Here is a 22178-nt window from a genome sequence, read left to right on the forward strand (position 1 = left end):
TAATTACAAAAATTATTTGTTAGGTATCTTTTAAGATGCCATTCACCAAGAATCCCCATTGAATTTGTAAAAAGTTGAAAATGAGGTAAGTTAACTTTCTTCATATGTGATCTACTACTATTTTATAAGAGGTTTTATCAAAAGTTGTTAGGTAAGGATAGTGGAGTTCTGCTAAACTTAAATCTAGTGTATACATAGATGAATAATTGCCAACACTGCTTTTGTAATATATGTGGGTTACCATTTGTCTCTGATTTTGAAAAAAAAATTAGTTTAACTAACATTTATTGTATGTCTGTGCTCATACACATACACACACAAGCACATGCATACGTGTAAGAAATTACATGGTTTAGTGGTTATCAAGAACTGGCCTAAGGGCCTTGAAGACCTTAGTTCAAGTTGCATCTTTGTTACATGCTGGCTGTGTGACCCTGTTCAAGTCACTTCACTTCTTGGTTTTATAATAACTCTCTAAAGCTGTTGCAAAAAAGATGCTGACCTTTATTGGTAGAGGAAATTGCCTCCTCTTTTTATTCGTGAAATCATTGGGCCCTGTCTCTGTCCACAAATTTGCAACACAGTACTCTTAAGAGAAGAGATTTTTTTTTAAAATGATAGAATAAGGGGGCAGCTAAGTGGTACAGTGAGTAAAGCGCCAGCCCTGGAGTCAGGAGAACCTGAGTTCGGATCCGGCCTCAGACACTTAACACCCACACACAAAAAACTAGCTGTGTAGCCTTGGGCAAGTTACTTAACCCCAATTGCCCTCCAAAAGGCAAAAAAAATAGAGAAAGAATAATGTATTACCTAAAAGATTAGGATTCTCTGGCGTAGCATGTGAAAAATACAGATGACTATGGTCGTTTTCATGTTGATACATGAAATGCCTCCTGAGTGACCTGTACAAAAATCTAGAATATAGAGTATATTGCCATTAGATTGGTCCTTTAAGTCTGGATCACTGTTGAAGGTACTTTTGAGAAAACAGTGACCTTTCATGGTGGGACTTTGTCATATATAGTGGTCAGTTCAGTCTAGTATTCTTCTACAGATAGTTATCTTAAGTTGGACTTATAATAGTATTAACTTAATTTTTTTTTTCTCTTAAGGATTTTTCTGGCTGTGTCATGACAACATGTTGATAGGAAGATCAGAAGACTTCTAAAAATATGTTGAAAAAAGTAATGAAAATACTTGTTACTAATCATAGAATTGTGATTATAATGTATTGACACTTTAAAAATTTAACCTAGGGGCGGCTAGGTGGTGTGGTAAATAAAGAGAGCACTGGCCCTGGAGTCGGGAGGACCTGAGTTCAAATGCGTCCTCAGACACTTAACACAAAAACTAGCCATGTGTCCTTGGGCAAGTCACTTGACCCCAATTGCCCTCCAAAAAGAAATTTTAACCTAGAATGCATATATCTAAGTGAATATTTTCCACTTCAAAGAATCAAAATTTTCAGTCATAAGGGACTTTAGAGATTGCTTTTACAGAGGAGGAAACTTAAGCAGTTAACTTAAAGTGCCAGAGATCTCAGAGCTAAGTTTAATGGTAACACCCAGTTCTCTTGATATGAAAGTATGCTCTTTCTGCTTTACTATTCACCTTGGGAGTCTTACAGATTTAGCCCAATAATACTACAATCAGTCTCATTATTTTTGGAATTAGTCTTTAGAAATTGCTTTCAGAGACTAAATTAAGGTATTTTAAATATATTGATGGTAACATCTTCACTTACTTTGAGGTTGTATTTCAGTTTTGGCGATTGCCACAAATTGGTTTATGTTATCACACCTTTTTTTTTTTTTTTTGCTTCAAAAAAACGTTGCATAAGAAACATTACTTGAACTAGATTGTCATTAGTCATCATAAAGAAACCAATTTTTTAGACCTGTTTACAGTATGCAAAGCCTTCAAATATTTCAGAAACTTTAATAAGCCTTATCAACAGATGTTGTGAAATGACTTCTTTGTAAACAGCATCATTGATGTCAGAGAAAAAAAAATCATCTTTCCGTGATTTTTGACACATGCACTTGAGGCCATGACTGAGGAATAGTAATTTTCAATTTAACTTTATCATACGTTGGAAACACTTATGTTTTATCACTCTTTTCCTCTAAAACATTGTTTTGTTCAGCTTCCTTTGAGTTAGCAGAACAAATGTAAAATGAGTAAGATAGCAGCCTTAAAAATGTGATTTGCTTTCAAACTTTCCTCATGTTCACACTTTCCTTCCAAATGAGTCTTTAGTTCTTTACCATCATTTTCACCATAAATAACATCTGAACCAACCAAATCTCTACCTTTTCAACATTTTAATGAGTCTTTGGACTGTTTAAATAACAGAATCTATATATCACTAATTAATATTATTATATTTTTAAAGAAGTCAGGGCAGCCTATTTCTGCTTAGATCAGAGGTTTTTCTATACTGCTTTAATACACATTTATATGTATTGATAAATAAATGCTCATTCCCTTCATCTACATTCTCCCCCACCCTCCCACCCCCCTTGATATTTGAATGACTTTGATATCTTAACAGTGTGGATATTTCCTTCAGCAGTATAGATCAGAAACCCATCCATGCCTCCTTAACTGGCTGGGTCTTTCCACAAGTTCTCCACAAATCTGTCCAGTGTGGTAAGGGCCTTTCTCTAGTGTTCTTGATATGACATGAATGCAAATGGAGCATATTAGGTGGCCATTAGCTATTTGTTGCCCTTGCCACATTATCAGCCGCACAGACTTTCTGGTCATACATCATGGAAAGCAAAAAACATCTTTCTCCTTCTTCCCCCTCTGCTTCTTAACCATAATTACCATAATGGCCTAGCACTGCTATTCATGGAATGACTTTAGAACTGGATTGATAGAGTGACCCAGTGCTTTTCATTTGCACTAAGTGTTTAAAAAAAAGCAAAACAGGTACATAAATAAGAAGAACCAGGATGTCTACACATAAAAAGATTTTGTGGGAGAAAGTTAAGGAGTGAAACTGATATGGAAAGAGCTCTGTATTTAAATCCCAAGACTTGAAATCAAATTTCCCTCCTACCATTTGATAATTTAGTAAAATGGTAATAAAAATATTTATACATACATATTCCCAGGTCTGTCATGAGGACCAAATGAGATAGTGATAATGTGCTTTATAAATCAGAAAATACTATGGTGAACATTTCCTGGGGTGCCACTGCAATACTCTTTTCTACCTTGTTTTTCTTGGTTTCTTCTATATATCTCTTTGATGAAATCTTATACCGCTTGTGTACAGTATGTGGCAGCCTGCTTTTCCTTACACTGTCTTGGTGAACTCTGTTGGATTTGGAGTTGGGAAGACCTGCCTCGGACATAACCAATTGTGTGATCCTGGCCATGTCATATAATCTCTCTGAGTCTTGGTTTCTTCTTCAGTAAATGAGTGTTGGACTCTATGATTGCTAAGGTTCCTTGTATCTCCACTATTAATTGCCAAGTCTAATGGATTTTTCTTAATGCTCATCTCTCATCCTGTCTGTAGCCTTTGACACAGCTAATCAACCTTACCATCTTCTTTTTTATTTTTTTTAAAGCAGTTGGGGTTAAGTAACTTGCTCAAGGTTACACGGCCAGTCATTTCTGTGGTGCTAAGTATCTGAGCCCGGATTTGATCCCCAGGTCATCCCGACACTGGAACCGGTGCTCTTACTCGCTGAGCCCCTGGCCCGCCCCTAAGCAATTGGGGTTAAGTAACTTGCTCAAGGTTACACGGCCAGGTGTTTCTGGGTGAATGCTAAGTGTCTGAGCCCAGGATTCGATCCCCAGGTCATCCAGACACTGGAGCCGGTGCTCTTACTCGCTGTGCTACTTGGCCGCCCCCGATCTTCTTGCACTTTCCATGCCCTTTAAAAACTAGCAACACTGGTTTATTTGCTACTCTTTACCTAAGATTCTTCATTCTCTTACTCTGTGTCATCTCACCGAAAGTGTTTCTTAGGATTCTGAAAATGAAAATAGTCAAATATAGGATTTTATTTATATTTTTCCAAAATAATTTTTATTTTAAACTTAAAATACACAATTATGAAGCTAAATATTAAAACTTAAATACAACAATAAATTTCCATGTCAGGAAAGCCTATATAATAGACATTGTGTTCAGAGCTGTGTGTCTTCTTTCTTTCCATCTAAATTTTCTTTTGTTCTCTGCTGTTCACTTTTTCCTTTATTTTTTCCTTCCTTTCCTCCCTGCCTTCCACCCCAAGAAGGCTACAGTTAAGTGCAGATATATATACAAACATGCGTATTTATGTACACATGTTCACATACATACATTCAAGCATACATACACTTATATATACATATACTTAAGATATCTATAATCATACTCATTTAGATATAATACATTCATATGCATCTATGTAAGACTGGGCTCTACATAATTGTCTTCTTTCTCTCTCTCTCTCTCTCTCTCTTTCTAAATTCTGAGAGTGGATAACTTCTTTCTTCATAAGTCCGAATCTTTATTTTTCTAAGTCTCCCAACTCATCATTTCCTACACTACAGCAATATGCCAACCCTATACTGTCCAGTTATTTTAAATAGTCTAAAACAATATTGATTAACATGGTTGACATATAGTGTAGTTTCCCTATTTTTCTCTCTTGATTAAATCTATTTTAGCTTTAACTTTGTTTCAGGTCATGATTACTACCTCTGCTTTTTTTCCCCTAATAAATTCTACTCCTGACCTTTATTTTATGTTTGTGTGTATATCCCTCCTGACTCCTCTACTTTACTTCTACCTGCTTCCCTGCCCTCCTGTTAAATAACTTATCCTGCCCCAAGAATTCCTTCCTTACCTTCCCATTCTTGTTCATCTAAACACCCTTCTATACCCCCCTTATCCTATTCCTTTATCCTCATCTCTAAAAATCCCTCCATATCCCTTTGGTTTTTTATTTCTGAATTTCAGAAGACTTTTGTACCCTTTTAAATATGTATATGTATTGTTCCCACTTATACCCATTCTTGATGAAATTAGGGTTCCAGAACTACCAGCCCTTCTCTCCCATTTAATTCTTCTGTTAGTTCTTCCTCTCACCCTTCATTTGTATAAGATTCTTTTTACTTTTTCCTAAACAGTTTTACTTTTAGAATGCTATCATACTTAGGACTGACTACCTCAGGCTTTCTTTTGAACTACCAAATTACTAATAACAGTCTCAGACATGTTTTACATTTCCTCATGTAAAAAAGTCTGTCCTTATTGAGTCCCTTGTAATTAGTCTTTGATATGTACTTTATGGTTCTCTTGGTCCTTATATGTCAAATCTTCTCAAGTTCAGTTTTGTTTGTTTGTTTTAACAAAATTCTGAGAGTCTGGCAATTCATTAAATGTCTGTTTCTTTTCATTCAGGATTTTTGCTGGTTATGATATTTTCAGCCGGAACCCCAGTTCTTTTGCTCTTTGATGTAGTGTTCCAAGACCTGCAGTCTTTTTAGTGTCACCGCTGCTAGGTCTTGTGTGATTCTAATTGTGGCTTCACCATATTTAAATTGTTTTTTTTCTTTTTTTTTCATATTTTCTCCTTGAGCTGTGGTTTCAGAATTTGACTATGTAATATTCCTGTAGGTTTTATTCATAAGATCTCTTTCAGGTGGTGAATGGTGGATTTTTTTTTTCAATTTCTGCTTTCACTTATTGTTATGATACTTCAGGACAGTTTTCTTTAATTATTACTCGTATTATTGTATCAAGATTTTTTGGAGGGAGGTTATAGCTTTCAGGTAGTCTGATTATGATGTTTTCTTGATCTGTTTTCCTGATTAGTTGTCTTTCTTATGAAAGGTTTCATATTCTCTTCTATTTTTTCATTCTTTACAGTTTGTTTTGTTATTTCTTGGTCTCTTAGATAACTTTGCTGGCTTCCCCTTGCTCAATTCTGATTTTCAAGGAATCATTTTCTTCCTTCAACTTCTTTTCTAATTGATTAACTTTTCATAATCTTGTTTTTCTGGACTGTTTTTTTCATTTAATTTTTTTTCAATCTCTCTATTTTTTCATTCTTTACATTTTGTTTTATTTCTTGTTCTCTTATAACTTTGCCAGCTTCCCTTTGCTTAGTTCTGATTTTCAAGGAATCGTTTTCTTCCTTAAGCTTCTCCTTTTCTAATTGGTTGACTTTCTTTTCATGATCTTGTTTTTCTTGGATTTTTTTTCTTTTAATTTTTCCTCAGTCTCTCTCATTTGATTTTTAAAGTCTTTTTAAAATTCTTCTATGAATTCTTTTTGAGCATACAACCATTTGACATTAACTCTTAGATAAACCCCAGTATTTTCTAGTACCATAGTAACTTTCAGTGGTTGGATTCTTTCTTTTTTGTCTGCTCATAAGCTACTACAATTTTTTTTTTAATCACCTCTGGGCCTGGGTTATGGGGGATGGTACCTCTGACCTCAGAACCCCCTTCAGTTCTCCCCTCTAGTCTGGAACTGAAACCAAGACCTCCAGCCTCCTGTAAGTGCCCACAGAGGCTACCTCCCAACCCAGCAAGCCCCAGGGATCTCTGCTTGGAGTGTTTACTCTTTATAGGGGCCAAACATCAGTCCTGGGATTTTTTCTTTGGATCTTCTCCTGGTTTTCCCAGGAGGACCACTGTTCTGTTGCACTTCTTGTTTATTTTTATTGCTCCATGTTCTCCATCAGGTGCTATTTTGTCCTGTTTGTGGGGAAAATCTGGAGAGCTTGGAATTTTCTGACCTCCACTATCTTCCCAGAATCCTCTCAAACAATAGGATTTTAAGTTTTGATAACCTAGAACATGTCACAGTGGGCCAGACAAAGACCTAGGTGTGTTCTAAAATTTCAGCACTGAGAAAAACTAATAAGCCATTACAGTGTTGATAATTCAAAACTTAAAAAGCAATCCTAAAACACTTAAGAACAAGGGAACAATCCAGCAAAAAGCTGCAATAGTAAGAATTAAACCAAAATCTTAACACTAAAAACAATCGTAAGAGAAATTAGAATTAAAAGCATATTAAAAGACTGATGTTAGTTTCTTATAATTTTTCTATCTAATAAGCTGAAAACACTGCATTGAGCTTTAAACTTGGATTTAAAGTACCAGACTAGAGTCTATAAGATTAGATTATCATTAAAAAAAAAAGATTAAATTATCAGAGGTTGACCCTGTGTTTTCTTGCTTTTTGTTAACCACTGAGGCAGGTCACTATGAAACCTTATTTAAGTGGCCTGGATTGCAGTGTGCCAAGCCCAGATGTTGCATCCTTGTAATTTTGTTTTCAGCTAAAAACTCCAGGTATGCTTAGTCTTTAACTTTTAGGCATTTGGGTAAGACTCACACTGAGTGGAAAGTGTGATGGCTTTGTGGCCAAGAGAACCAGGACGAGACCCTGCTGCTTCCTGGAAATGCTGGATGCCTGGATTTGGGGCAGGTCACTAAACCTTTCTGGGCTCTGCTTTCCTCATTTAACTTTCTTTAAAGTGTTTTTTGTAAGGTCATAGATTTAGAGCTGAAAAGGGACCTTGCAGATCATTACCACCTCATTTTATAAATGAGGCTTTTGAATGAGGAGGTATGAAATAGAGGGATTTGCCTCAGGTCACCTATGCAGAGCCAGGGTCTGAATTTGGGCATTTTGACTCTGAATCCAGTGCTCTTTTAGCTTCCCCTTTATTTGTGTTTGTAAATGTGAAAGTAAAATTCTTGTTATTAATACTACTTCTTACACACTGAGTTTCATGAAGATTTTCATTTTCATGTAGACTAGTGCACTGTGATCTTGTCAAGTATGAAGAACAGCTTTTTTATAAAAAAAATTCTAGAGACTCACATTACAGAGGTAATTGTACGATTGAGAACATAACCTTTAGTCTACTATTCATCAATTTGTTAACTTGAGGAACTATAACATCACAAAACAGCAACATTTGATAGAACCATGGTGTTGGCAGTAACTCCAAGGCCCAGAGGCTTTGTGTCACTCCTAGACTTCATTACATTTTGCCAAAATTTGGGAACTCCAGTAGGATTTTCATGCAGGTTATCAACTAACAATAAACCTGTTTGATTCTTTTTCTTTTTGCTTTTTTTGGGGGGAGGGGAGCAATTGGGGTTAAGAGACTTGGCCAAGGTCACATGGCTAGTAAGTGTTAAGTATCAGAAGACAAATGACTCTGGGGCTGGTGCTCTGTTACTGAGCCACCAACTGCCCCATGATTCTTAAGGTGAATTTACTGTGTTTCGTGTATTTCCCAATTAGGCATTTTAATACAATCTTTTGTTAGCCTTTATGGAAACTATTCTTCATTCCATTGGAAAGAAAATTTCAAGATGGTTCTTTGATTTGTTTGTTTTTAATTTTTTTTTTCCAATAGAGATTTTAAAGTACAGCTAAAGTTAGAAATGAGTTCATTTTAACTGTGTCTAGTATGTGGAATATTACTAAGTTCCTTAACCTTTTATAGTCACGTTTATAACTACTGTACTAGTGTGCATCAGTCCAACCAAGCTCGAGGAGCTGGAGTGCCTCCTTCTAAATCTAAGAAAGGTCAGACACCTGGAGGAGCTCAGTTTGTTGGTTTGGAATTGTACAAACGACTGAAAGAATTTCTGAAGAATTATTTGACAAACCTTCTTAAGGTAAGATTCTTTTACGTGAGAATTAAGTAGTTAAAAACAGATGGAAATTGCAATAGACACTCACAAAATGAGGAATAATACCTAAATGTTAATCTTCTAGTGTCATTCAATACTATTTAAAAAATATTTCTATGTACATGTGTGGGAAAATGTTGAAATTGTTCCTTCTTTTGTCCATGGTAGAAATGGAATATTTTCTATAAACAACTTTTCTTGTCTTTAACACCTGGTACACCATAAAATTCTATGATTAGATCCTTTTAACAGAGGCTGAATGACCGTATGTCGGACATTATATAAGGGATTTGTGAAATGGACCAAGAGGTTGGGCAAGATGACATCTAAGGTCTCTTGATTCTGTAACCCAGCACTTAATTTACTTCCCTTTAAATTATTTTAATTTTCTTAGTAGAAGTTCATGGCCATTTTCCTATCATAACATAAAGGAATCTAGTTTATTTTCTAATAACAATATATATAAACTGTTAAAAGATAGCTTGTCTTAGAAATTTGCAGAAATGGATTTCTCAAAAGTAGTTTTGTGGGACTAAGGAGCTGTAGAATTACTACCGTAACAAAAGTGGGTTTCTTTGTGAATACCTGTTTTCTTTTGAGTATGGTTTGCCCTGCCGTACTCATCTTGCCTGGGTAGTGATTAAGTTTTTTCCCCTTCATCTTCTGCCTTTTTCTTCCTCAGTCTTCATCTCTGTAGCAAAGGCAGTGTGGTGCCTTACTTCCAGCCACATGGATGGGCAAGTGGGGCCTTCAGCTGGTGCTACACATGTTATATAGAGTGAGTGAAGACATCTATACTCTCTACCCTGGGAAATTTAGCAGAGATTTTTCTGTGTATATATTCATACTTTGAACTACACAGACCTGGTACAAAAATTTCAGCATGCTCCAGATTGTTGTTTTTTTCTTAAATACATTTATACATTGGAAACATTAACTTGTTTCTAAAAAAAGTAGATTTAATTGCCCACAACTTGTGATTTAATAACGTCTTTATTCCCCACGTAGTATGTTCTTAATATCTTTTTGAAAACAATTAAAGAAAATGTGAATCTTGATAAAATGAATCCTGTCATTTTGCTTAATGTATATAGGTAAAGGCCAAGACATTTGTAGATAAAAGTGTTCTAGCTATTCTTTAGTGACAATGAAGTTAAATTTTGTTCCTTATAATAAGGTGTGATTTTTTTTTTTTTAATACATCCCTTTGCATTTGTTTATATTTAGTCCTTTTGTACAGGTAACTTAATATATTTGTTAGGTAAAGATTTTCAAGGCACTTAGAGAGGAGTATTTCTCATTATCTTACTTTCATAGAACTTTGAAGCTGGAAGGGACACTAGAGATTATCGAGCCCAACCCTCTGAATTGCTAAATATGAAGTGGATTCACAGATGAGCTTAAGTGACTTGCCCAAAGTTGCCTAGTTGACATAAATTGGAAAAATAAGCCTTTTATTTTGGTAGAAGTCATTGGCAATGAAAAAAATTAATCCCAAGTAAAAGTTAAAATTCATTTTTGTCTGTAATGAAAATAATTCAGAGGTTTATTACCACAATATTAGTCTTCAGATGATATATTTTTCTGGCACCTGAAACTCATGAAAAGACCTACTTAAGGCATGGAAATGTTTTGATATGTGCTAAGCAGAAGAAAATCTGTCTACTCCAATGAAATAACATCTTTTGAAACATTTAAGAAATAAAAATATTCTTGTTAAAAGAAATAATTTTGAACAATTTTTAACTTCTGTTGCTAGGAAACAAGTCAGAATATGTCACACAGGTTTTTATCCATGTTCTCTTATGCATATTATATATTTATTTGAAAAAAAAATAATATTGATGCCATGGTGAACTGAAGGATATTAGGTTTCTAAAAGTTTAAAATGATTATTTTGGGGGAGTGCTTTGCTTTGTATCTAAAGAAATAACTTATCCTTCCCTGAAACATCAGAATTTACCTTATTTGCCAAATGTGTGTATGTTTACATGCCTTACATACATAGATAGCCCCATCAAATTTTATTCCTTTTTTTTTTTTTTTTGGAGGGCAATTGGGGTTAAGTGACTTGCCCAAGGTCACATGGCTAGCTTTTGTGTTAAGTGTCTGAGGCCGCATTTGAACTCAGGTCCTCCTGACTCCAGGGCCAGTGCTCTATTCACTGCGCCACCTAGCCGCCCCTCAAATTTTATTCTTATATTTTTTAGCATATTTTTTTTCCTGTAACCTACAGGATATGTGTTATATCCTCTTATGTCATTGTTGGGAATTTGCATGAACCTAGATAAATTTTTATGAACAAAATTTATTTAATTCTTGTTTTTTAATGTATTGACATTAAAAATTAGTGATCTTAAAGTTTTAGTGAACTTACTTGTTTTAGGATGGAGAAGATTTGATGGATGAGAGTGTACTGAAATTCTACACTCAACAATGGGAAGATTATCGATTTTCAAGCAAAGTGCTGAATGGGATTTGTGCCTACCTCAATCGACATTGGGTTCGCCGTGAGTGTGATGAAGGACGAAAAGGAATATATGAAATCTATTCAGTAAGGATTTAGAAAAGCCACCTTAAAATATGTATTATTTTCTTGAAGATATTTCATCTGTTTGTAAGGTGATCTAAATGTAGATGTTATTATATTGTCTTAGGTTATTTGGTCATTTACTACTTGTAATTTTGTTTTAAATTCAAACATTAAATACCACTTAAGTGCTTTGTTGAATTACAGAAGATTAGGGTAAGTAGTTGGAATGTTATGTCTTGATCGAAAAACTGCTACATTTACTTTCTACTTGTTCTTTTTAATTGTCAGGAAAATTTTTCTTTCTAATCTCCAAGTATTCATCATCTTCTTTTATAGTACCAGAACCTTGTTCCCCTTTGCCCCATGAAACACCAAGAAATAACCAATGAAATTTTCAACTTATGTGGATTTGTTTGCAAATAGATTCAGAAATGGGAACATTGAGTGGTTAAATCACTGCTGATACAGCAGTTTAGCCAAGAAAGCTTTTCCTAGAGCAATTAAGGGAGGGACACTAAGGAAGACAAACAGCACATCTTGCATTTGTGATGAAATAGCAACTATAGAGCAAATCTGTTTTAAATGTACAGAATTACAATGTCCAACTCTATGTAATGAAGCTGTAACATAGTAATGATGCTAATCTGATTCCATCAAATTATGTTGAAAGAAAATGCATATTTTAACTAATTCTTGACCTCAAAGAAGTCATCCTCTACATAACAAAAATGTTTTGAGGAATTATTGATTTATCTAATTACTTATACCTATTATATAGCTTTAATAAAGTACTGTAGGTTTTTGCAGAAGGTTATGCTGCTAGTCTTTGGATTTGATATGGTATCTACTTTATCCCACCCCAAATCTCTTAGGAGTAGAAGGAATGAAAATGTTAGAATAGAATTTAGTAGAGCCTAGGGTAAGGGAGAGAAAGTGATATATGGGACTCATTGACTCTTGCTGTTTCCTATTTTCCCTTTGAAAAAATGTTACCAAAAAAAAAGCTATATGTCTGCATATACATGCATCTGTGTATGTGTATAGAAACAACCTTTTGTGAGAAATTTGGCATTTTTATTAACTTGAAATAGCGCAGATATGTTTCCTCTAGGCTGCTGCTGCTTTTCTTTTCTCTGTCCCCATGATCATATGTGTACCAGATACTGTACTACTAAAGAATTGTCATATTGAAGTGTTTGATATAGATAAGTGAACAAGAGAAAGGGCAGTATGTAGAGTTTATTAAAAAGACATCTCACCTAAGCCAGGAGGACATATGTCCACGCCCAGCCTCTGACCTCTGCTGGCCATGAGACTTTCCCTGGCAAGTCACATAACTCTCAGGGCATAAACATCAACTTAGCTCAGGTGCTGCCTGTATTAACGAAATGACAAACCAGTCAGAAATGAAAAAGCTAGATAACTCAACTCCTACCTTGATTGATGAACCTTGGGTTGCAGGTACTACAGGCACTTATTTTTTTTGGTAGGTCTTATGTAATGGTCTTTCACTATGTCCCCAAATCCTTGTAAGATAGGAGTGCTTTCTCATTTCCAGGCTTCAACCTTTTCTTTTTACTTTATACTTTTTATTGTTTTGTATCACTTGCATCTCAGTAGTCTCCCTTCCTTCCTGCAATGTTTCTTTATAACAAAGGAAAATATTTAAGCAACAGAAACCTACCCATCTGCCATTAGTGACAGTGTAGGCAGCATTCCATACATACTTGGAGTTCACTGTCTGCAAAGATTGGACAAATCCCATTTGATCATCAGTCCTCTGATGAATAGTAATCATTGCATTTATCTGAATTCTGATGTCTTCTGGTGTTGTGTTCCTTGTTGGAGATCGTTGTGTGTCTTCTTGTGGTTCTGCATCAGTTTCAAGCTGTCTTCTGAGATTATTTATTTCACCACCAGAGCTTGTTCGTTTACGTACTAGTCAGACCTCTTTAATATGTTTGTTTTGAACAGTTAAGTTTCAAGGCACATAATTGTTTTGTGAACTCATAAATTAGGTGGTCTGGTTTTTTTCTCCAAGTTATTTTTCTCAAATTAAAAAAAAAATTAAGTGATATTGTCCTCCCCCTTCTTTTGTTCTGCCTCTTAGATATTTCCTTTTTTCTCCAATGATGGATCTACAGGCCAAACTGGACCCAGAAACGCTCAGTTTCAGTCCAAAGGAGTGGGAATACTATTATGCACTTAAAGAAACATTGCACCTTTTGTTGTAAGTGCCAGGGTGCAAAATTGTATTTCCACTACAATTTCAACTGAAGAAGTATTGGAAACAGGGCAGGCAGTAATAGTAAGTAATAATGATGCTACAGGGAATTAATTATGCAAGAAAAATTGTGCAAAGCAGCGATAAAGCTATGACTGTCCAATGAGATGAAACTTTTTTCCCCTTTATTACTTAACATTCACAACTGTTTTGATCCCAGCAAGTACTATATTTCCAGCAAAGTATTTAATGTGTGGTTAATGTTTAGTGTTAGACATGATTTTTTTTCATATAACTTCTTTGGAAAGCTGAATGGGAAATATGCATGATCTTTCCACACAATAAAATAGAGTACGTAATTTATTTCTGTTGAGAGTTCCTTCTACTCATTGAGATTTTGGGTTGCCATTGTTCAAGGAATTCAAAATATCCACGTGTTGTTACCAAGCAAAGGATCCCAGGACCTCTGATTTTAACACTAAAAGTAAAGACATTGCTGTTTCCAAAGTGTGATAGCTCTGCTGAGAACAAAGAGTTCCAAAGCAGTAATAGCCTCTTAGCAAAGTCAGATTTTAAAAGGCTCCTTCCCATTAATAACTTCGAAGTTGAAGTGGGAGGTATCAGTACTCTTAACCCTTTTGTGTCCTTGTTCCCACCTCCTGTGGGATGCTCCAGTCCAAGGTAGATGTATCCTCTGGAAGGATAAAAAGTTTGTGTCCTCTGGAAACATAAACTTACACAGAATATTGTTGTACTCTTGGCATTCTTGCTGTTTTCTTCCCGAATAAGCTCACTCAAAGGAAAGCCAATAAAATTGATCTTCTCCTAATGAAGCAAAAACTTTTTAAAAATTAAGTTCCTTCCCATCCTGCCTTCATCCTTGTTAGGAGATAGACACAGACCTGTTTAAGACAGAGATAGCTTCTTAGCCCTTCTTCTACCAAAAGCAGATCAATCCCTAGCATATAGTTTCCTTTTTCAATTCAAACTCTTCTTTGATTGCCTACAAAGGGCTTGAACTTCCCACAGGGGCTACATTTTAAATGAATTTTTATCAGCTTTTCCTATGTAATACCTCAGAACACGAGCCAGAATTATTGTTTCGGTTTTTTTCTCTCCTAAATAGCACTTTCCAAGTGAATTTCTTATGTACTTGGAGTTACTAGATATGCTAAACTGAGCAAATTTGTGGACAGTGGTACTTACTCAGAAGTAAAATAATTGACTCTTGTGATTTGTAACCCACTTTTGAAGTTCAGAGAAGTATTTTTAAGACGTACTGGTGCATGTGGCACTAGCAGGTAATGCTCCACCAGTAGTATATTTGAAACAATTTTGTGTTGTTTCTCAGTGCTACTAAGAACAGAGCAGAAATGGTACCTTCTCTATAAATAGTGATTTTCCTGTCTTTTAGAGAAATAAAATTAATCTTCAAAACTCCTGTGAAAGTGATAGGCTCAGTTTAGGCTTGTTTTTTAGGCTCAGTTTACCTGCTTTCAACCTTGTCACATACTTGGTCTGAGCTGTATGTAAGCAACTTGGTAGAGGGTGGTAAAGGACATGCCTTGGTGTCAGGAATATCTGGATTCTTCTGTCTCAAACACATGCTCTCTGTGTAATCACTGACAAGCCATTCTACTACTCAGTGTTTCAGGCCACTGTCTTAAGACAGTAAGTCAGTAATGAGCTTTGGATTAGTTTGGGTGCATGGAGTTTCCATTCCAGAGAATTTCCCCACACCAGTAAAACACAGAACAGATATGTCATTTTTTTTAAAAAAAAAGCTTTTTAATCATTTGTTTCATATCAGACAATTCATAGTTCATTATTAAGCTCTTAATATTTATGCTTTCTGAGAAGGAATAAACTTGGGTCTTCTATAAATTTTAGAACCTGGAGAAATTTTTTTTACATAATGTTATGATACAAATTGATAGACCTAATTGATATCCACAAATTATCTATTCTATTTACTTCTTTGGATACCTAGGGCAGTCTGCCCTTCTGGATAGAACTAATTTTTTTTAAATTAAATGCTCAAAAATTTTTGGAGTTTTGATAACTTTTAATTATAAAAAAGTCTTTCAAAATTTTTACATACTTTTCCCCAAAGCATGGCTTGGATAAATATTTGGAATATCATTCCCTTGATTTTTCTAATATTTATCTTAAATTCAGAAAATGGATTACTTTTTTTATGAGGTAACACTTCATAAACTGCCAGGATATAGAATAGTAGAAGTCTTAAGGTCTTTGTAGGAGGTCTGTTTTCCAATCAAACTAAACATTATATAAGCCTCCTTATTTGTTGTTGTTTTGATGCCATTCTAAACTCAGGTAAATGATAAAAGGTATCAAATAAGATATTTAAGCAAAGTGCTTCAACACTCACAAAATAATGACCTGAGCAGTGAGTTCAGATTCAAATTGCATATTTTTGAAGTTTTAAATCCTGATGTACTTGCATTGCTAAATATTTTTCTTTACAAAATAATACTAAATATTTCTCTTTACAAAAACTTATTAAACATATTAAGAAAGGGGTACTATACATTTGTAATGAATGACAGATTTGCCATCATTGAATTCCTATGGTGCTCCTTCTAGAAGTACTTCAAAGTGTCATTGTTATCTTTGCCCACAAAAATGCTGAGGTTTTGGGTTTTTTTTTAGTTTGTGTATATATATGTGGTGGATTGGGGACATAGGTGTGAGGTGTGGAGACAAGATTTAATGGAAAACAAGCAAAAATTCTCCATAAAGAAACTTTGTAGGCAGGACTAAGTTTAAATATAATTTAAAATACTGCATGTAATGCCCTTAAAATGGAAATTATTGTGCTTTGGACTTATGGTGGGTTTTTTTTTTAAACATAATACCAAATAACATAGAGGCATTGTGGTAAAGGGAATTAAAGCTGTTCTTGGAGCCAGAAAAACTTAGATTTTAAGTCCTGACACTCACTGACTATGACCTTGGGCAAGTTATTCTCCTCTCAGTGCTCTTGGCAATTCCCTAAGACAATTTGCAAAGAATAAAGAATTCTTTTCACCCTGGAGCTTGTACAACAGTAAAATTGTAGCTCCTTTCCTTATTGCTATCAAAAGAATATACAAATCTTGATTCAGTTTGTAGCTATTAATCTAACGCTATAAAAAGAAATTCACAAGAAATTAGTTCTTTTTGCTTTTCTAGGAAGATTTTCCTTCTTATTAATATGTTCTTTACATCTCTCATATGCTAATGTTTTTACTTATGCCTTATATTTTTAAAACTTTGATTTCTCAAGTACTGTGTTTAATTAAACAGTAGGTTGTCCCCACTGAGTTTGCTTTGCTGCTTAGCTTTTATTTATTTATTTATTTTTACTTTTTTGGAGGGCAATAGGGGTTAAGTGACTTGCCTAAGGTCACACGGCTATTTTTTTGTGTTAAGTGTCTGAGGCCCGATCTGAACCCAGGTCCTCCTGACTCCAGGGCCGGTGCTCTATTCACTGCACCACCTAGCCGCTCCTTAGCTTTTATTCTTTAGAAAGGGATCAGGTGTATGTATTAAAACATGCCTGTTTAATAGTTCTCAGCATACTATGAACAAACTCAAGAACTTTGATTTGGTTTTCTCGTAATTGGCTCCATCAGCTCACCTTTAGTGTCCTTTGTGTCCAGTAGCAACTTTCTCACACATTTACCCTTTCATGGGCACCTCAGCTGTTTAAAATGAAACAAGCACTATGATAATAGAATGATTTCCTGGAGCAAAATTTAACAAGCAATAGAGGGATTAACTTTGGCCTCATTAGTTCTGGGCTGTAACCAATCAGAAACAGCATAGGGTGAACAAATAATTTCTAGTGACTACTTTATTCATTAGGCTGAAACAGGTTCTGGCTTCATCAGGGAGTATAGGATTCTATGTTTTTCTGTACCCCAGTTGAATCAGGCAGGGATAATCAAGTTTGTATCTGGGCATTGAAGAAAAGAATCTACTTCCTCTGCATAGAATTTCAAGACTAGAAGAGCTTTTACAGGCAGTTCAAGGTGCCTAAACTTTTTAATATAAATAATAAGTAAAGGTAACATGCTGATTAGTAATAATGGTGTTTTAAGATGAATATAATTTTTGTTACTAAGAATTTATACTAGGAAATTGCCTTAATAATAGTAAAAATCTAGTATAAGCAGTGTAATCCAGATAAATTTGAGATTGTTTCCAATCAAAATAAGAATAATTATTAGTCTGAACCTCTTATGTTTTTATAACCCATATCCCTGCAATTTTGGACTTTTTTTTAATAACACTTGATAATTTCTGTAATATATACTGAAAGATACATATTCTCACTTTAATGAGAAAGTATATTATGTGTACAGAACTTTTTTGATGGGTGGGCTTATCTTGGTAAAATAGAAAAACTTAAATTCCATTTGTCAAAAACTTATTGGGGCACATTTATATTTAGTTTGAATACCTCTCCCACTACAGTCAAAAGCATTTTTATATTTTTTCTTAAGTAATAAAATTTTGCCATATAATTTTCTGCCAGTTGATTTGTCTTTTGAAATTGATAGTCAGTTTGGAAATAATTTCAAAACTGTTGTTCCCCAAATAATTCATCTCAGCAATAGTTCTTTACTTTCCTAATTATAATTTACTACAGAAATGCTGCCAACTAACTGAGTAGTTTGAGATTCAGGCTGTTATTTATAGCAATTATCAGTGGAATTCACTATTAGGAACAATGTGAAACATAACCCAATACATATCTCTCTCTCTCTCTCTCTCTCTCTCTCTCTCTCTCTCTCTCTCCTCATCCTAGCTTGCATTGGTGACTTGGAGGGATTGTCTGTTCAGGCCATTAAATAAACAGGTAATCTATTTTGCTACATTCCTAAAAAGCTTTTACAACTATTATGAGTTCTTTTCTAACCTGTTTTGTATTAACTTTTCATTGTTTATTATATATAAGTGATTTTATATCATTTTTTTAAGGTAACAAATGCTGTTTTGAAACTGATAGAAAAGGAAAGAAATGGTGAAACCATCAATACAAGACTGATTAGTGGAGTTGTACAGTCATATGGTAAATATAGCTTACTTTCAACTTATTTAATAAGAAGTTAGATTTTCCTAGCCAAAATGAATACTCTAGGCATAGTTAAATAAACGTACATATTTAAATTACTGAATTTTGTTGCTTATATTTATGTGACTCTAAACATACTGTATCCATAAATAGCTTAAAATTTCAAATTATTTTTATTTGATCTGGAAGCATACTATTCCTATAAGCATAGTAGGTACTTAATTCAAGGTTTCCTTGAATTTAACTATTTAAATGTATCTTTGTATCATTGAAAATTTATATTTTGTTTAAATCTTCATTAGTAGGACTGACTGTGTGGTAACCAGAATCCTAATTATATTTGAACAATTAAGATTAAAAAAGCACTTATTAATCAAAATCTAAGAGCATCCTATATTTTCTTGCTTGTTTATATTATTTGTGATATTGTTAAAAATAAAAAACCACAAAAATGTTGGAAGTATGCAAGTTCTTTAGAAACTTCTATGGTAATTTGAAAACCTACTAACCATTGATGTGCTAGGAAATATCACAATTAATCACAGAATAAGCCTTAACAAATCATATATAAAAGAAGTTTATAATTTCATATACAGTACTTTTGTGTCCTTTTACATTAGAAGGTCTGTGTTTGTTGATTTGTCATCTTAAATTTAAGAGAGAAACAAACTTTGATGATGAGCAGTGGACCTCTCAGTCATGCACCAGAATGAACTGGTTTTATACTTTTGAATTTCATCTGTGATAGTCTGATTACATCTTTCAACTAATTGACTCAAGATTGCTATGTTCTGTGAAACAGGAAACCAAAGATGAAATAATTTTAAATAGTGTTTATTTGCTTTTAGTGGAACTTGGGCTTAATGAAGATGATGCATTTGCCAAAGGACCCACACTTACAGTATATAAAGAATCTTTTGAGTCACAATTCTTGGCTGACACAGAGAGGTTTTACACAAGAGAGAGCACTGAATTTTTGCAACAGAATCCTGTTACAGAGTACATGAAAAAGGTAAGTTTAAAGTATAAACAAATTAAATTTGATTAAAATCAGTGGTTATGGAAGGAACAATCTCTTAAAGATTCTAAGAGTCTGTATAGAGTCTATAATTTCTTTTTTGTAAAGGCAACTTTTATACCCATGCTTTTGTAGTTAGCACCATTCTCCATATATAATAAGTATATAGTACATTGTAGCAGCAAGCACCCCGGCGTCCTCAGGGTTTGCTGCTACCACAGGTTCTTGGATCTGCTTTGTTAAAGGAAAGCAACTCAAAATGGGTTAACAAGCTTACTTTAATCAGTCAGACATATATCGTTTACCTTGTTCAGGAGAAAAAGGTCAGCACCCCGAACTTCAAAGCATACAGGCAGAATTATCAAGACAGAAACAGATCAAATAGACAGATTTCCCAACTGTCCAACCATTACATCCATACCCAGTCAACATCTGGGTTTCCACATCTGGGTTTTTTTTTTTTCAAAGCCAGGGGGGCCCTGGACAACAGCTTCCCAGAATACAGATCAAATCACACAACACTTCTCAAAGTGAGCCCCCAAAACAAAGCCTCACATCAGGGCTTATATAGCCTTCTCCTGGCTCAGAAAATGTAACAACCTTATTGACCCACTGGCCAATCAAAAAGTATCTACTGAAAAACAAGCCTCTCACCCCAGGCTTCAGGTGCACTTTAGCCTAGGGGCAGGGAAGATCTTCCAAATTTGCATTCCCATTACATACATATAGTAAATACCAGTTAATTCATAATGAAAATACTTCATTCTTAGTATAACATCCCCTGATGATCATGTCATGGGTTGACATCTTGTCATTATATGATTATGTGATATGCCTTACGACAAAATTTGCTTTGTAGTGAAATTTTAAATAATGGCAATATTTACCAATGGTATGGAAGATGGTATAAAGGACATGCATAAATCTGCTTGTCAGAGAAGGAAAAGCAATGAGAGACAAAAAGATGGCAAGTCTGAATAGTAAATTGGTGACCCTTTAGGATAGCAGAACAAAAAAAAAAGACATGTTGAACTCTTCTGTGGAGGTCTTGTTGGAAAATTGGAAAAGAATTCAAAAGGATGAGAAACCAAGCCGGGGGTTTTATACTGCTTTGATAAAGGTAATATCCACACTGGTGAAATCTTAGATGTACCAAAGTACAATACAAGTACAATAATGAAATTGTTGTAAAAAGGAATTTGAAGAGGAAATAGCTTTGGGGAAGAGGGTGGTACAGTAGTGACCATTTAATCCCAATGTTGTTTTATCCTCTTCATTCTTAGGCTTCTTGTAGGCATCTTTGTAGATGTTTTTATAAAATACTGTAATACGTTAATTGAGTTTCTGAGATTTATTCACCAAAATTTATATGTTAATTCATTAAAAACTAGAGATCATAGACCATAGAGAGCATGTTTCTGGAAGTCCTGCATTCATATTATACTGCTCTTACTTACTTTTACTGCCTTTATGACCTTGAGCACACCATTTAATCTGTCTTAGCCTTGGTTTCTTGATTAGAATTCTGTGGTGCCTCTTGTTGGTGAATGGAAGCTGACTCATAAGTATTTGAAGGGCTGTGATGTTAAAGGTTCAGGCTTGTCTGTCTTGGCACCACAAGACAGAAACTAGGAACAGTGAATAGGAGCAAAAGAGAGGCAACTTTGGGCTTTAAATAAGGGCAATTGTCTCAGCAGAGCTATCCAGCAGTAGACTGGAGGGTGCCTCAGGAAGTCAGTAGTTCCCTGTCACTACGGATTTTGACAGAAAGTCTCATTCAGGTAGGGGATGGAATTTGAGGGCCTGTGAAGATCCCTTCAACTCTGATACTATGAATATAAAAAGAAATAAATTTAATTATTTTCTAGGCAGAGGCTCGTCTACTGGAGGAACAGCGGCGAGTTCAGGTTTACCTTCATGAGAGCACACAGGATGAGTTAGCACGGAAATGTGAGCAAGTGCTCATTGAAAAACACTTGGAGATTTTCCACACAGAATTTCAGAATTTATTAGATGCTGACAAAAATGAAGGTGAGCTGCTAAGATAAGATTATAGATATAAATTGTGGTTGCTGGTTATATAATTACACTGAACATTTAAGAATTATAATAAGTAATTTTGGGATACAGTGTCAAGAACTGTGTTAAAACTTAAGCAGTTTTGTGGAGGGGAGTGGGCTGCTGTAGGTGTAGGAAGATCTACAACTTTTAAGATTTCCAGAACCAACTGGAAAAATAATTATTTAATGGCATTCATCTATAATCTCATTCCCTCCAATTATACAGGGTTTATACCATCCTTGCTTTCCTGTCCTCTTTGGCTCTTATTCATACATTCCCATATGTTTGCCCAGGTGGTTCACCTAGTATTCTGGAGACCTACCTAATTTTTCTTTGACACCATGAGGTATACCAATGGAACATATATGCAGATCATCATTTACTTTTCACTTTCAACCCATAACCAACCATCCTCTTTACTTCAATTATGGTGGGGGGTTTTTTTTGATGATATACCTTACTTGACTTTTGCTTCTTAATTCCTTGTTTATAATATATTGCAGCCACTTCTTACCTACCATATACTTCTTTTCTGACCTTTGGGCTTAACTACAATGGGCTGGCTACAAATTACATTGAGAGT

General features: G+C 34.7%; 1 protein-coding gene across 3 annotated transcripts in view; it reads left to right on the plus strand.

The window, feature by feature from the left end:
- The window catches only part of LOC138156303 (cullin-1), a 116716-nt gene that overhangs the window by 47244 nt on the left and 47294 nt on the right, over positions 1–22178 (plus strand). For all 3 annotated transcript variants that reach the window (XM_069081659.1, XM_069081580.1, XM_069081727.1), the window contains exons 3-8: positions 8487–8661; positions 11063–11230; positions 18250–18300; positions 18423–18513; positions 19365–19528; positions 21403–21565. In XM_069081659.1, coding sequence (XP_068937760.1) covers positions 8487–8661; positions 11063–11230; positions 18250–18300; positions 18423–18513; positions 19365–19528; positions 21403–21565 — 812 coding nt within the window. The remainder of the gene's footprint in view (positions 1–8486; positions 8662–11062; positions 11231–18249; positions 18301–18422; positions 18514–19364; positions 19529–21402; positions 21566–22178) is intronic.

Source organism: Petaurus breviceps, unplaced genomic scaffold, assembly GCF_028583685.1.
Source record: "Petaurus breviceps papuanus isolate PSGF00001 unplaced genomic scaffold, PetGlider_PUasm1.0 110, whole genome shotgun sequence".
In the NCBI taxonomy this organism is placed as follows: domain Eukaryota; kingdom Metazoa; phylum Chordata; class Mammalia; order Diprotodontia; family Petauridae; genus Petaurus; species Petaurus breviceps.